The sequence below is a fragment of the Triturus cristatus genome, chromosome 2_1, assembly GCF_964204655.1.
Source record: "Triturus cristatus chromosome 2_1, aTriCri1.1, whole genome shotgun sequence".
Classification (NCBI taxonomy): Eukaryota; Metazoa; Chordata; class Amphibia; order Caudata; family Salamandridae; genus Triturus; species Triturus cristatus.
Window position 1 is genome coordinate 1,174,924,512 of NC_140581.1, and position 17,633 is coordinate 1,174,942,144.

The following is a 17,633-nucleotide window of genomic DNA, read 5'->3' on the forward strand; positions in this document are numbered from 1 at the left end:
ATACCAGCTCCGTACAAGGCAATAGAAACACAGCGGGATTGGAACATTTTCAACATATCATTTACCCGCCTATCTCCCAATTTGCTTGCCATAGTAAAAATTCCATAAGTGCTCCTGGCCATTTTAGACCTTACATTCTTATGTTCATTGGCCCAGGTGTTATTATTTGAAAAAGTAACCCCCAAATACGAAAAGTTGTCAACAGCTTGAATCTTTTGCCCCTCTATAAAAAAGGCTGGCTGTTTCTTTCCAAGCCTACGGCCGTATTCCATGACAAAAGTTTTGGATTTGTTTAATACTAACTTTCTGCTTTTAATAAACTGCATAAAACCATCCAGCAATTTTTGGAGACCATACGGTGTACGTGAAATTAAAACCGCATCGTCCGCATAAAGTAGCACAGGGATATATTCATTATTAATTTTGGGAGCATCCACTGCCAGAGATTTAAGAAAGGAATCTATCTCATTGATAAAAAGTATAAAAAGCAGTGGTGCTAGGACGCATCCCTGGCGTATTCCACGCCCAATCCTGAACAAGGGAGTACATTCACCTTGCGGACCATAACGGATGCAAGCTCTCAGTTTGGTGTATAAGCGTGCTAGGAAGAAAATGATACCCTCCGGGGCCCCCATTTCTAACAACTTTGCTCAGAGGATGCCGTGGTCTACCAAATCAAAAGCACTACTTAAGTCCGCAAAGCAGAGGTAGATAGTGCCGGTCTTAGCCAAAGTATATTTACCAACGAGCAGTTCTAAATTTAGACACTGCTCGATGGTACCACGACCCTTCCTGAAACCAAACTGACTCACAGCTAAAATACCATTTTCCTCCGCCCATTCCTCCAATCTCACCAAGAGCACTCGGCTCATAACTTTTACCGAGGAATCCAGCAGGGAAATTGGTCGATAATTCTTAGCTTCCCCACGATTACCCTTCTTAAAAATTGGGACTAGGATAGATTCTTCCCAGGTCGGGGGCATTTCATTACTAACTGCAGCGTTAAAAATATTTGTAAGCAGAGGCCCCCATATTTCTGGGACCAATTTATAAACATCAATTGGTACCCCATCGGGTCCTTGTGCTTTTCCCCCTTTACTATCCCTTATACTAGCCAAAACCTCTTGTACCGTAAAATTTAGGGGAATATGTGGCCAACTATTCTCCATAACATTAGACTCACCATCTGACTTGAAGATTTTAGAAAAATGCGAGACCCATTCTGACTGCATAACGTTGGAGGTTAGTTCCGGTATTTTGTCATCTTTGAGAAATGGGGAATTGACAGTTTTCCAGAACAGGGGACAGTTATTCAATTCGGCTGCCTTAGTCAAATTGTCCCAAGCCTCCTGACGTAGTTCTATTTTCCTGCATTTAAGGGTCTCTTTATATCTGACTCTAAGATCTGTAACCAGACCCTTATTTCTAGGTTTAGCAGATAGAGCAGATTTCAACTCCCTCAAAGCCAGAGTGCAATTTGAATTAAACCAACCTCTCGGTCGGTCCTCCTTAAATTTACAGGTACTTGTAAGTTTTGAATTAATGGCCGCGTTGATGCTAGTAAAATGCTCAATAGAGCAAGAAGTGCCTATTTTATCTTCTAGGATCGCGACAATATCTACCAGGCAACTGGATCTAATAAAATCGGACGTGATATCAGCCTTATCCCCCTTCCATCTTAATCTTGTACCATTGGGGCGCTCGGCCTCAATACTATTAGCAGTGTGGCCCGAATTGTGGGTATCAACATTATTCCACAGCATGGCCTTTACTACCAGGCAATTATGGTCACTAAGTTGAATATCTATTACTTTTGGGGCTGTAGTCCAAGCCTCCAGACCCGGGGAAATGCAGATAAAATCTATTACTGAGTTCATACCCCGGCCTATAAAGGTAGGACAGGTCTCCCCCTTGGTATTTTTCTCGTTAGCCATGATATACATATTATATGATGCAAGAAAATTATTTAAAGCATCTCCATAGTAATTATGTAAAAAATGAGGGAACCCATCCTCGTGACCGTCCCCAAGCCTACAGACGTTTACCTCTGAGAGGGGACAGGTAGTAATATTAAAATCCCCTGCCAAAAACAAGTCAAAGACTTCATTAGTGTCCTTAATAAAGTCTTCCAGTGCCTTTGAGAGATCTTTAACCGGCTGATCCCTAGAATCAGTAAAAACATTGTTGTAAAAATTAATTAAAAGAATGTTCCTACCTCCTTTTATATTCAGCCATAAAATTTGAGAGTAGACCCCAACTGTAACATATTTAATAACCATCAGAGGAGCTTTAACTGAAAGCAAGACCAGAAGGCCCCCCTTAGCTCTTCCCGATACTGACCCAATAGCGGGTAACTGGTATGAATTAAAACCACTATAGCCTTTGAAATCTGTGCACCATGTTTCTTGTAGGCAGATTATATCAAAAAGATCTAAAAATTCCAGCCACCCCAGACTATCTGCTTTTGATCTCATTCCAGCAATATTCCAACTTGCAATATAACAACTGGATAAACCATGGCTGCCTGTTCCTAATTTGGTACAATTATTATTAACTTGTTGGGCGGTAATGGTGTTAAAAATTTCTTTGTCTAACACAGAATAACCTACTATATCATTCTCCTTACCCGAGGTCATACAGTCTATGTATGGAATAGGATTTTCCTCCTCTAACCCTGACGAACATACAATTAGACCTGTATCTAACAAAATATGATTCCCCGGGGATTCCGGGGGGGCAATACCCACCTCCGTTAGAGGTTCCGTGCGGACAACGAGAGCACCCATCTTATCTACTGGTATGGGATCTTTTATTAGCTCTAAAACAGCATCCAACTCCTGTCAATCGTTTTGGTCCAACCCGCTCAGGCATTGAAATCGGTTGGCAGTGTCAACCTGGGGGTTGTTTATCATACTGAATACTTCTTCTCTCCTCAATCTCCCTCTCCCCTGATGCCCTGAAGGGTTCTCCATATGATGACTATAAAAATAACCCAGAGGGCGGAGTGAGATGCCCTGATCATTGCTAGGGCGGGACGAGGCACGAATCAGAGCTGTGGTAGCAAGATGAGGATTACTAAAGTTAATAATAATACAGTCACCAGGTATATTTTTAGGGGACATTCCAATCCAATTAGTTCTGGTAGTGGTCAGAATCTGATCCGCCATAGCCACGGGAAAACCACATTCGCGGTTAAGCCAGGCCATGGTTTTATTTTTGAGTGAATCATAGGATTCTACTGAGCGATAAGGCCCATCCTCTCTAATAGGTGGAACATTGGTAAGAACTGCCACATAATGTGCACACTCGTGTGGCAGATTTGGTTGGGGGAGGCCATGGTTATTGAACCTCCCCCTACCAGAGGTTCTGGCTGTATCCCCCGTTCCATATCTAGCTGCATTTAAGGGAGTATTGTTAGGACAAGAAGGCTTGGCTGAAATTACACTGGGTGTATCCCGAGAAGGGGATCGTGTTAAATTACCTACAGAACCCTGCCGTTCAATAACGTGATTGGTTCTAATCGTGGACTGTGTAGGAATAATGGTGCCTGTACATATCTGACCATTTCTAGATATATCGTTGGAGGTTTGCACCCTTTTACCAGTCAATCCCGTAGTTCCATTCACCGCAGCGAGCGGGTAAGAACTATCTTTGCAATATGATCCGGATTGCACCAATTCGCTCAGCCTATTCACTTCCCTTGATACAGCCTCAAGTTTAACTAAAAGGGGTGTGATAATTTTGTCTAACTTACTATCAATCATACCAATTAACAACTCGAGCTGATCTGGGTCTAGTATCATGTGGGTAGATGTAACAACATTGTTTGAATAAGTATGTTCAGGTGAACTCGCGTTAGGGGCAGAGACAGTATTCTTTTTACTTTTGCGGCCCCCTTGCGTTTTAGGGGCCACAGGGGTTGATCCAGCAATAACATTAGAAGACCTACTAGTATCGGGAACCTTAAGGGGGTTGGTATCACATAAAGGTACCGGAATTGGGTCAATTACACAAACATCTGCCCTCACCGGGGAGTCTATACGATTTAATACTTGACTATCATCAGAAGAGTGAACATCAACAGAAACTAGTTGGCTCGAAGGTTCAGATTCACAATTACTGGTCAAACCCAGAGATAGTCTGCGGTCCTTATTAATCTTATCTACAACTTTAACCAAATAATTGTCAAGCGTAGAAACAATAGGCCGAGGAGTCCCGATAGACTTGGACATGTTGCCTTAAGATACAAAACCTTAACAGTAATTACAATAACAGAAAACAATCAATTAAAATAGCACTTACTATGAAATGATTCCATACAACTAAAATCGTGAATGATGCTATACCCTTATATAAAGTATAGGTTGATGACGATACTGCATAGAAAGCGCGTTTGGAATCAACCAAACTTCCTACAAAATGAAACACCCAGAGCAAGGTACAAAGGTAGCTGCAGACTATACCAAAAGCATAGATCCCCTCAGCTTTGGGCAACAAGGCTATGATCACAGGGTATAACAAAATGCCAGTAGTTCCCAGTAACAGTTATTGGCACAGTACCTTATGACAGAATCCATATAACTGGGATATTAGGGGGATTGCCCGGCCTGGCCTCCGTTGGCCCTGGACGGCCACAGACGGTCCCGCCCTTGTCCCGTGCTTCTCCCGGCGCTACCCGCGCGCTACCCGCGACGCGGGGGGCAGGGTCCGTTATGTAGCGCCTCCGGGCGCGCTTACAGCGTGTTTCCTGTTCCGGTCCCAGGGGATCCTGGGAGATGTAGTTTCCGGCGGGCGCTCCCCCCACACAGCGGTCGCGGCGGCAAGCGACGGCGGGAGGGAGACGCTGCGGGCACCAAGGAATTGATTGCGCCAAGGATCTGAGGCACTCTCAGGTAGGTAGCGGTCGATTGCCCAGGCTTTAACCAGGTTTCTAGCTCGTCCCCCGCTCTGCCGGGGGCAGGGTCCGTTATGTAGCGCCTCCGGGCGCGCTTACAGCGTGTTTCCTGTTCCGGTCCCAGGGGATCCTGGGAGATGTAGTTTCCGGCGGGCGCTCCCCCCCCACACAGCGGTCGCGGCGGCAAGCGACGGTGGGAGGGAGACGCTGCGGGCACCAAGGAATTGATTGCGCCAAGGATCTGAGGCACTCTCAGGTAGGTAGCGGTCGATTGCCCAGGCTTTAACCAGGTTTCTAGCTCGTGATACACATATAGTAGTCTGTCTTTCTTGAAAATCACACAAACACACATAACCAAATAGATTACATTTAGAAAGTTTTTGTAAAATTATGACTATTGCAAAATATCAAACGCGTCAATTGAAATATGCCAATAATTCACATTTTGACTGAAAAATACTCATACATGATAGGTTATCGATTGGCGCAAGGAACACTAACGAACCGCGTCAAATTGGGAGAAAGATCACCAATCATTGTAAATTTCGATGCCTTCATTTGCAAGTAAGATTATTTGGCAAATAAATATCTGACACTTCAGCAGCGTGTGCAGCAGCTTTGCTATGCTAATTGAAATCGGTCTTATCGTGGAGGAGTGAAATGTAGACCTAAAGTTACCCAGTCTCTTTATTGTTCACCTTGGCCATTCAGCACCGAAACCTAGGCACGACCTAAGTGGTGAAACTATTTTAGCTTGGCCGAAGTCATTCTGCTTCACATGTTAATCTTCTTTTTGTGTTTCCCAGGACGGTGAACCCATTAAAAGCAATGGCGATGGAAAAACATGGAGGGTGATTAAAGATTCCATGCCAAATTAGCTTATTAAAGCCAATGGTAGACAAATTTCACTTGTGTAAAAGGTGACCACAAAGAACAAGCATTGGCATAGCAATTAGATCTCGCCTTTGTGACCTTATAAGTGTTAAGCCAGAGCTATTGGTTTTGATAATGTTTTTAAGCTATGTTTTAGAGCAGTGTGTCTGCTTTGTAGTATGTTGAAAAGTTACAATAATCTAGTTTTCTAAGCATTTTTCTTCACTTATGTATAACCAAAAAGACATTATGTACAACTGCACAGTCTTAAGCTGCCTGCTGCAAATAATATGTCCTTGTGTGTGCAGATGTTTTCAGGCAAGAATAAAAATGTAAAGGCAACTTTGGCGATTAATGCTCCTGCTGGAGAGAGATGTGAGTTTTATCTAGTGCATGTTTCCACTCATGTTAAAGTAGAGCAGAGCATTAAGATGCCTGCTGCAAAGAACATATCCTTGAGTCTTCAGAGGTTTTTAGGCAACAATAAAAATGTAGAGGTAACTTTTGCAATTAATGCTCCTGCTGGAGAGAGATCAGAGTTTCATTTAGTGGCAGTTTCCACTGATCCATTAAGATGCCTGCTGCAAAGAACATGTCCTTGTGTGTACAGAGGTTTTCAGGCAACTATAAAAATGTAACTTTGACAATTAATATTCCTGCTAGAAAGAGATTAGAGTTTTATTTAGTGGCTGTTTCCACTTACTGTAATGGTAAGGCAAAATAATTGTAAACTCCAAATAAACAAAAGTTTACTCAAGTGTGAAAAAATTATTTTGTCAGTTTCCTTATTGAAACCAACTCAAAAAATAAGATGCAGAGAAGCGTAGTGCAAACTATGTACACAACGCGTCTGTCACAGAAAACATCACCCAACAAAGAAATAAAACACTTGGGCACATTGCAATTAAAGTAAAAAAAAAAAAATGCTCAGTGCAAAAAGTAAACACCGCGTCAGTATGGTGTGATGTAAAATATAAATGCAGCATCTGTCACCAAAAAAGTGGTCTTCTTTAACAAGCTATCACCGAAACGGCGTATGTAAGGGTTAATTATTTATGTAAAAGATAAACAGGGCTGCATGGCCCTTTCCTTTCAGAAATTAATACATTGTCATGCAGTGAGCTGGGGCTGAGGTGAAGGGGAGGCAGCAGTTATGTCCATGTTATGTGATGAGCTCTGCTGTGAAAAACAAGCCTGAAGAGCGTCCACTGCGCTAACCCGCCCCCTCCTCGGGCCCCAATCAGAGCGGATGGGAGGAAACAAATATAATAATGAAGCCACTGAAAGAAGGATGCGTGAGTGTGAGGGAGGACGGGTCAAGCTGCAAATCCGGAGCGGGGTTTTGCAGGGGCACGTTGATGTGTAAAACGCTTTAGGAAATAAAGCCCTAAACCATGAGATGGAGACGGAAAGCATAGGAAACATGCCATCTGTTTCTAAAGTAAACAAGCACTATAATAGTATCCACACGACTTTAGGGAAACCCGTGCCTCAAACAACACATAAGCAAGCTGCGAGGAGAGGGCGGAAAGAAAAAGTATTGCACTGAACCGAAACGTGGCCACTAGCAAAAGGATCATTGCAGCAGGGTCCGTTGCCAGGGCGGTAACAAACCAGCCACAAGGTAGTACAAGTGCACCCTGTTCACCAATGACAGCAATGCAATTTGGAAAGGCTGACCAAGCAACCAATAAAAAAGTGGTAGGTGTGTTTGTTCAAACTTCACAGAACTCCACAGAGTGATTACGCAGCCTTGCAGAGCAGCGCATGCGTGCGGACTCTAGGCTCGGCCTAAAAAGGAGAGTGACCTGTCTCCCTCCAACTGAGGGAGAGGTATATGTCCGACATCAACCTAAGTAAGCAAGACCCTATTCATGTTTAGAGACAAAACCTTCTAATGCTTTGCACACATGCAGTGATATAATTAAATGTGTGAAAATGAAACGGTTTTAACGTATTTTGTTTTGCATTGTGAGGCATTGTTGTCATATTTTTACCAGATATTTGTTGCACAATTTACTTGTCCAAAATATTTTGCTGATTTAGCTAATCCTAAACATACCGTCCCAGCAATTTGTCTTCTGGCGCACAAAGCCTTGTCCATCCATCACGGGCAATAGCCAGTTTTTTAACAGCACATTTTTTTGATTGCTGCGTTTCACTGTTTTGTATGTTAGCGCAGGCAGTGGGTGCAGGCCAGCTGACATGCACCCCCAGCTTGCATGTCGGCATGCAGGCTCTATGTTGGACAAGACTAAGCTCGCTAGATCAGACTATAGTTACTTATTGCAAGTCACATTAGAGACATAGTGATAGTCCGGAACCCCTATGTGGGAACACTGGCGGCTGTGAATGAGTAGTACCATGGAGGCTGAAAAAGTCTTATACACGAAGGAAGGGGATGCTTAAAGTATCACAGTATATGGGGGCCTGGATGGGAACACATGGGACTAGCAGTGAAGGAGTAGCAGAAGAGTGAGGAACACAACTTATGTGCAGAACTCTCCAAAATGACAGGTACAGGTTGGAGGTGGCAGCTGAGTGACGAATAGAGGTGGGGACAAGATTATCTACGGTTTGAGGGAGATGGGACTGCCAACGAGTGCATTACGTGAAAGAAATGGGTATATGAGCACTGCACTTTAGTGAGAATTCTAAAAAGGACATGCTTGGCTGTGACACCGTTATGTAATGCTGTATTAGATAATGAAAATCAATATTTTTTAGAGAAAAAAGTTAGTCTTTGCAAGTGTACTGCATTTATTTAATAAACTGTACTCTTTATAGCTTTAGATTTGCACATCATTTTTTGACTGTTGTATCTGTTGAATTAATTTCTATTCAGCGCTACTCTGCTTTGAATCTCAAAAACTCATGCTTAGATATAGCGCTTAAATATTTGAATACTGAAATGTATACTTCCAAAATGTTAAAGATCTATCTATCTTGTTTGCTGACATCATTTTTGTCATCAATTGTAGGACAGCTGGTGGAATTTTTTAACAAAACGGAGACGAAGGGTCCCCTGTCCTGTGACACAATATTGAAAGTATTCTACCAGACATGCAGAGCAGTACAGCACATGCACAAGCAGAAACCACCAATAATTCACAGAGATCTAAAGGTAATTCATGTGTATTATGAACTTGAATTTAGTTTACATACTGTTTTGTACTGATGTGGTTGGTAGTTCCTTGGTCCCGTCCGTTAGAAGAGTGATACATTGGGAGACCAAGTTGGTGTCAGATATTTAAATCTGCAAATGAAGGACACAAGGAAATAGCAGTTTTATACTGCTTGAAGTAGAAACTTTGACCCGTCTACTCGTTGCCCAGATTCCTAATGCCCATGGTGTCATTAACATTTAGTGCTCAGATGAATGCTACAGGAGTCGGGAGGCTCCATTCATGCATAGATTCATGGTAGTGCTAATTAACTGAATGAATGAAGTGTGTCGTGCCGCTGTCAGTTTCTCCCCAACTTCGAAGATATAACATAGGTGTACCTTGTTGTAGAACGGTCAGTAACTCTAATAATTTGTTTGCATTGTTAATTGAGATGTAGAATTATTAATTTTAATTACATGGCTTGATAGACGTGAGTGAAATGAGAAATCCATAGGCTTGGCTATGATGGAAAGTTAAATGTCTTCTGCTTTAACTGCCATGACAGTTCGGCCCAGAGTAAAAGCTTGAAGCTTTTCCAAGACTTTCAGAAACTTAGTTCTTTTGGGTGTACTTAATGTCCGCAGTTATAGCATGTTCTCTGTTGAGATTTTCCTTTTTTGGCATGAATGGTATTAAGGGAAATGATCAGCTGGGAAGTACAGGGGATTATGTGAGTTGCTATGGCGGAAATGTTAAGTGAAAGGCGTCATACTTGGTGTGGGCCGTGGACTGTGCCTAAAAACGGTAAATAAAAAAGAATACTGTTTGTAAATAGTCTTTGGAATAACTGCAGAAAAAGTAGAGATTGATTCTTTCATTCAGATAGTAGTTTGACATGATATTTGTAGTACAATGAAATATCATTTTTTTAGGTAGAAAACTTGCTAATTAGCAACCAAGGAACAATCAAACTTTGCGACTTTGGTAGTGCTACTACTATTGCACACTATCCAGATTACAACTGGTCTGCACAGAAGCGAGCTACTGTTGAAGATGAGGTGAGAGCTTTACATTGCCCTTTGCGTGCTTATCGCCTGTTGTCTTTTTCAATAATAACTTAATGATAACCACCAGTCAAAGTAAATGTGCCGTAAATATTTATTGTAAAATATTTGTTGTTTCTATCTAGTGTTAATGCAACCTGTCTTAATTGCGCGGACATGTGTAGTTTCCTTGCATTAATGCTGTTTAAAAAATGGCCTTCAAAACAAAATAAATTTAAGAAGGGTAGATGGTGTATCTCCTTTTATGGTACTTCACATAAGTTGGAATTTTATGGTGTATCACTTAAGGTGGAATCGTTCACAACACGTAACCTACTATATAGACTTAAGCTCTGTTTATAGGCAGTCTAAAATAAAGTGCAACAAAAGTCAATTGATTCAACATGTAAAAATCTCACTTTTATTTATTGGTTATATGTAGAATGCTCCTGCAGTCAGAAGACACCAATCTGAAAGAAACACGTTAGTTAGATTCCTCACCTTCGAATATCCCCAGGCGTCAGGCTGGATCCGGAAAGATTTTTCGTCAGCAATACCCTTGCGCGTCGCTAGGCGTCGTCTGCGGCTCCGCGTCCGTCGTCGGCGTCGTGATCGCCAGGATGATGTCATCAGAGTACTTAGACGCCGCCCTCGCATGCTGACGTCAGTTCTTCTTTTTTCCGCGCCAGTAAGCGCCGATCCGGGAAGAGCATACCCTTTTAGTCACTTTTTGACTAAACTTGTTGAACTCTTTTGGTTCCATTTCCAGTCGACCTAGACTCTGGTGCCGGTAGGGATGCCTGGATTCAAACCTTGTGACGCCTGTCACCGACTGATTTCGGTCACGGATCACCACCGTAGGTGTCTCTAATGCCTTGGGGCTGACCACGATGCCGAGTCGTGCCTCGACTGCCGGGCCTTGACCTCGAAGACTAGGCAGGAGTGGTCCCGCAAGCTGCTCGAGAGGCAGTCGGCTCCGCGCCGCTCACGGTCCCGGTAGAGGAGGAGGTCGAGGGACCGGTCGCGGAGCTGCAGCCATCACCGCTCGTCGGGGTCAAAGTCCTCGCATTCAGGTAAGTCGAGGCACAGTAAGAAGAAGTCGAAGAGGCGACATCACTCTTCTGACTCCCCTCGCCGGTCGCGTGACTCGGCTGAGGGTTCGGGTGGCACCACCCGCGCGGCACCGTTAGAGCCATAGGAGTCCCGTCCGACCCCATATCCTCCGGTCCCTGGGTCTGATGCGACTCCGGCGGAGATCAGGGACTTCCTCGTAGCCATGAGGAGCCTGGCTCCTCCGTCAACGCCTGCCGGCGCGCCTTCGGGCCCCGCAGGTTCGACTGGGAGACCTAGCGAGCCGGCGGCTTCGGCCCCAGCATCGGCTTCAGTCCCGACGCTGCAGGTCCCTGCGGGATCCAGGCCTGGATCCCGGGCAACGCCAGTCAAGCTTACGACCCCTCCGCCGGCGCCGACCCCTCCGGTGCTGCCCCCGGCGCCGCCTTCGGACGATGCCGTTCCCCGATTTAGTCCCGGTCCGGGCCTGGCGTCGGAGCGGTGCCGATGGATGAAAGGTACATCTTGCGCCCGGCTTCGATCCTTCCACCTGTGTACCAGGAGTCGGATGATGGAGACGACTGGGAGGGTCTGAGGACCCTCTGGCATAGCAGTGCCAGTTCTCTCAGGACTATGCAGACTAACTGGGGGATGCCAGTGGTCTTGATACCTCCCCTGACACTGGCTTCATCTCTCCTCCCTCCGTGGCTCCGGAGGAGGGTGCTACGTATTCTGTGGTGCGGCGCAAGGCGGCCGAAGCTCTCGGGCTGGAGCTTCCTGCTGTGGCCGTGAGGACTAATCTCCTCACTGAAGTGCTTCAACCGCCAGTAAGCTCCTTGGATCCTCTGCTGCGGTTCAATGAAACACTGACCGACGTTCTGATGGGCACCTGGTCCAAGCCCTCCACACTCCCTCCTGTGGACCGGAACATGGCCCGGTGCCACCGCCCTGCACCGGGCGACCCCAGTTTTCTGTCGGTGCACCCCACGCCCGAGAGCCTGGTTATCCAGGCCTCTACCTCCCAGACCTCCTTCCCGTCTGCTCTCCCGGATCGGGAATCCAAAAGGTTGGAACAGTTTGGAAAGAAACTGTTCTCCTCCCTTCGTTTGGGGTTGCGGTCTATCAACACTGCGTGCCTTTTGGACCGTTACACCCACTCCTTGTGGGATACGGTGGAGGACGTGCTGCCCCAGTGTCCGGAGGAGGCCCGGACACGGCTCGCCCAGGCTCTTGCCGAGGGGCGGAATGCGGCACGGTATTAAATCCCATGTGGACTGGACACAACGGACTCGCTAGGCAAGGCAATTGCGACCACGGTGGCGATTCGTCGCCATGCCGGGCTGAGGTCCATGAATTTCTTCGGGGATGTCCAGAGCATCCTCATGGACATGCCCTTCGATGGCCGTCACCTTTTTGGCGACAAAGCGGATAGTGCGCTGGAGCGCTTTAAAGACTCCAGGGCTATGGCCAAGTCATTGGGCCTCTCGGCCCGCGCCCGCAAACTTCCGCTTTTCACCCCTTTCGTGGCCAAGGAAAAGGCGCCCCCTCACGCCCGTCTAGCCACAGGCCGCAGAACCAGCCTCAACGCGGTCGCGGAGGTGGATTCTGCCGAGGCGGAGCAGGGGGACAAAGAGCCGGTCCGTCCACATCTGCCCCAGCAGCATCCGCCTCAAAGCCCTCCTAGTCCGAGCTTTCGGGCCCATTCCACACCAGTGGGAGGCAGAGTTCACCATCACCTGCTCCACTGGCGTACCATCACATCGGACAGGTGGGTGCTGCAAATCGTCCAAAGGGGCTACTCCCTCCCCTTCGAGGGGACCCCATCAGCCATGCCACCGCAGTACCACCGCATGTCGGGGGATCACTTTCAACTACTGCAGGAGGAAGTTAGGACCTCTTGGCCAAGGGGGCCATCCAGCACGTTCCTGGCCCAGAGGTAGGTCGGGGTTGTTACTCCCACTACTTTCTGGTTCCCAAGAAGGGCAAAGGGGGCCTACGCCCTATCTTGGACCTCAGGAGCGTCAACGCCTTCCTCCAGAAGGAGAAGTTCAAGATGCTTACCTTAGCTCAGGTTCTGGTTGCCCTAAACCCTGGAGACTGGATGGTAGCGTTGGACTTGCAGGACGCTTATGTCCACATGCCCGTCCTGCCGACCCACCGGCGTTACTTGCGGTTCATGGTAGGCCACAAGCACTTTCAGTTTACCGTGCTCCCCTTCGGCCTCACCAGTGCCCCTCGGGTGTTCACGAAAGTGATGGCGGTGGTCGCAGCTCATCTGCGCAGATTGGGGGTTCCAGTCTTCCCCTATCTCGACGACTGGTTGTTGAAGGCGGGCTCGCCCCAGGTAGTCGTCTCCCACCTCCAGACTATGGCCGACCTCCTGCATTTGCTGGGGTTTTCCATCAGTGTGCAGAAGTCGCATCTGAGTCCCTCCCAGAAGCTCCTCTTCATCGGAGCGGTTCTGGACTCGACGCAGTTCCGGGTTTATCCTCCGGAACAGCGGGTTCGGGATATTCAGGCTCTGATTCCGATCTTTATCCCGGGTTTCAGTCAGGTTGGTGCTGCGCCTTCTGGGTCTGATGGCCTCCTGCATCCTGCTGGTACATCACACCAGGTGACGGATGCGGGCTCTGCAGCGGGACCTAAAGTTTCAGTGGGCTCAGCATCGGGGCAACCTGTCCGACCATGTCTTGATCCCGGAGGGCACTGCAAGACAGTTGCAGTGGTGGATCACGGACCGCGATTGGGTCAGTGGCAGATCCCTCTCCCTACCCCAACCGGAGCGCTTAGTGGTGACGGATGCGTCCCTCCTGGGATGGGGGGGCCACATGGGAGAGGCGGAGATCAGAGACCTCTGGTCTCCGGCGAAGTCCCGGCTCCATATCAACCTATTGGAGCTGCGGGTGATCCGGCTTGCACTGAAGGCATTCCTTCCCTCTGTTCGGGGAAGTGTAGTGCAGGTGTTCACAGACAACACCACTGCCATGTGGTATTGCAACAAACAGGGCAGGGTGGGGTCTTGTTTACAAGAATACTGTTGTTTATTCTTTTCAAAAAACGTGTACATGAATTTTTATGTGAAGACCTACGGTCCATCGTTGTGCATCACGCAGGTTTGGATAACTCCGACCCTTTTCCAGCATTCACTTTCTAGCTTAAGGAGTTAGGGCTCAGACTCCTTTACACGTGATAGCACACTAACAAAAACAATTATCACACACATTAATTAATTATCATTAACCTATTTAATTGAGGTGTGCAGGTCCATCTCTTTTCCTTTTTTCGTGGACCCTTTGTCAGGAGGCTCTGCGCCTCAGGACATGGCTGGAACATCAGGGCATCACCCTGGTGGTTCAACACCTGGCGGGCTCTCTGAACGCCAGGGCGGATGAACACAGCTGCCGGTGCATGATGGATCACGAATGGCGTCTGAACTCGGACGTGGCGCAAGGCCACTTTCGGCAGTGGGAAGAGCCTTGGTTCGATCTATTCGCCACCGGAGAGAACGCGCAGTGTCAGCAGTTCTGCGTGTTGGAATTTCCAAGGCGGCACTCTCTCGGAAACGCTTTTCGTCGCGAGTGGAGCTGCGGTCTGTTGTACGCCTTTCCGCCTATACCACTTCTGCCCAGAGTGCTGAAGAAGATCAGGCGTGACCGGGTCCAAGTCATCCTTGTGGCTCCGGATTGGGCACGAAGATACTGGTATCCCGAGCTACTCAGTCTTATCGATCGATCCCCCGATTCGACTGCCTCTTCAGGAGGACCTTCCGTCGCAGCAGCAGGGGACGGTCCTCCACCCAAACCTGTCCAGCCTCCACCTCTATGCGTGGAGATTGAGCGGCGGCAGTTGATGCCTTTTGACTTGCCTCCTGAAGTCTGTAATGTTATTCTGGCAGCCAGGCGTCCCTCCACAAAATCACTATACGCCTGCAGGTGGAACAAATTTGTGGCATGTGTAGGAAGGTGGATATCTGACTATGGTTACCCCCAACTTTTTGCCTAGTGTCTAGCTGGTTTTTCGACTTAGTTGGCCTGAGATCCTGCCATTCAGGGTCTCAGGCTGTCTGCTTTCTCTTTAAAATGGACTCCATGTACCCTAGGTACATTCCCAATTGGTAAGGATCACCTTTTTGGACCCTGTACAGTGTACCCTAGGTACCCAGGGCATAGGTGTACCCTAGGCCTCCCAGGGGCTGCAGCATGTATTATGCCACCCCTGGTCTGGCCTTCCAATCAGACACAACTGGTTTATCACTCAGCTGGGGCAAGGGCGTGTAATCACCCCTTGCTTAGATATAGTATACCTATATCGACCCTTAAAATAGACACATGTGCACCTATCAGCCACTCCTATGGCAGGCCTTAACAATCCTGGAGGCAGAGTGCTTGGTAACATGTGAGATGGTGCTCTAGCATGAGCTGAGCCTGTCTGCAGCTTTCGGAACCATGTCCTTATAGCTGTTCTATGATATAGCCTACCATATACTCTTAAAGTGCCTTATAATCTTAAACGGTTATAGTAACTATGGTTTGGCTTTATCAAAACATGTCGTGTAAGGTGTCTAACACTTTGGAATAATACCCCCATACCATTTCTGGTGATGAGGATATTATTCCTCCCTTCTAGAGGGAGAGACATGTTAAAATCCTACTTTGCTGTTTAACTCTAACCAAAGCCTCAGCATCACAAAATGGATGCTGCTGCCACAGACACGAGTCTGACCTCCTGCTGCTGGGAGTGATTCCGGCAAGGGAGGCTTGGACAATAGGTTTCCTGCCTTGGGAGGTGCGAGCACCACCCCAGACAGGCCTTAGTGTATTGGGGCAGGGAGGGATGAATGAAACGAGACACTGCCTGGGGCACACAAGGTGCTCCATGCATAGACCAGTTCAAACTGGTGTTGGGGCACTCCAGCCCCAGTCCTGGCGCGAAACTGTACAAAGGGAAGGGGGTGTAACCACCCCCCTCCCAGGTCCCACCCATGAGGCGTGACCTAGCAGGCAACCCAGCCCCCCAGATTAGTATAAGAGTGGTAGCTGGGCCTCAGGAGATTAGATTATCCTGAACCTGCAACTTGAACAGAAACTCTGGACCTTCGACATTCGACGAAAGAAGAAGACTGAAGAATCTCCCTTGTGGCCAAGGAGTGGCTACCCTGTGCAAACAGGCACCATCAAGAGACTACCCTTTGCTTTGCTAAAGTTCTACGAGGGACCGACTGCAGAGCCCGACCAGAACCTTGACTTCCAGACTTCTCCGACCCTGATCCACATCCACAGCCGAGCTGAGATCCGTGGAGGCGACGAGAGACGTAGGACCGGCTACCTGCGAGTATCTTCCACGCAGCTTCTGAGGCACCCTCGAAGTTGTGCACCGGGGATTGAGAAGCCCCAACCTCAAGCACCATCTGCACCGAAGATCAGCCCCCCACACTCCACGAGTCCTGCGTGGGGCCCTTCTGCATTTTCCTGTTAGCCGCGTCTGTCCGGTTGCTTGCCCGTTGGTTAGCGGCCTTTGTGACGACACACCTTGAAATCTTCACTGCTGGTTTGGCTCCTCCAGACTGGCTCCCGCTTCCTTGCGAAAGAGAAGCACCCCAGACCTTCCTGGTCTGCACCAGAAGCAAGTCCTCCGTTCTTCGTGGGTTCCGCTTGCCAAGGCTTGGTGAGTCCTAGCTCGACTTCGACGACGCCGACAGCAAGATCCTTCGTGGGACAGCTCGCCTCCTGTTCCTGGTCGTCCTCGCCGTCTCCTGGTACCCGTGGCTGCAGCGACAAGCTTCACCCTTCACCTGCAATCTTCACGACATCGCCTGGTTCCTTCCTGGTTCCACGTGGTCACTGGCTAGTGACCTTGACTCTGTCCCTTCTGCTTGCAGGTATCCTCTCTTCTTGATCCCAGCCTTGGGATCCACCGGACACTCTTCACTGACTGCCTGTCAGCAACTTTCCTTCAGGCATCCATAGAAGTCCACGACGAAACCCGACGCAAGTTCACACCTATGCACCCGCAGCCCGTGGGCTAGGTAACTTGGGTACTTCGGTGCTCACAAGGGTAGTGACTATCCTAGGGTCTAGTTTCCGAGTCTCGACTCTCTAACTGCTTCAGAAGTGTCCTTAAACTGCTTATTTCGAAACTGTACTATTTCTATCGACTGTACGCATTACGCGTGAGTGTTTCCACTCTGCACCTGAATCCCGTGGGCCTCCCACTTCCTAACTGTTGCTAGTGTAGTGTAGCCCCAGCGATTCCCTAGGCCTAGGCCTATCCTATTTCCGTGACAGTGGTCCTTATACCACTTCTTTAGTATATGGTTTGCGTGGCCCCTAGGGCCTAACTGTATTACTTACCTGTGTGACTTAATGTATGCTTGAATAAGACTGTGTTGTACTTACCTCTAATCTCATAAAGAGTGCTGAGGGTTTGACTAGAATAAATACACTTTATTTTATATATATATCTGTTGTGGTGTCCTTTCATTTGGTATTCAAGGGATTATATATGGTATCACAGCTGGCTTCACATGCCATTCAGAGTTTAGCTTAAGACTGCTCTTGTCCATGCTACCACTAGGATAGCTGGTCTATAAGGTTGACTTAACAACCAATCACCATAAGGGTTGTTTGGACTGATATAAGGTGTACACTAGAACTAGTGACATCATAC

At 47.6% G+C, this 17,633-nt stretch overlaps 1 protein-coding gene across 3 annotated transcripts in view; it reads left to right on the top strand.

The window, feature by feature from the left end:
• GAK (cyclin G associated kinase) overlaps positions 1–17,633 on the top strand; it is a 1,898,577-nt gene that overhangs the window by 317,240 nt on the left and 1,563,704 nt on the right. For all 3 annotated transcript variants that reach the window (XM_085636622.1, XM_085636624.1, XM_085636623.1), the window contains exons 5-6: positions 8,749–8,891; positions 9,807–9,932. In XM_085636622.1, the coding sequence (XP_085492748.1) occupies positions 8,749–8,891; positions 9,807–9,932 (269 nt within the window). The remainder of the gene's footprint in view (positions 1–8,748; positions 8,892–9,806; positions 9,933–17,633) is intronic.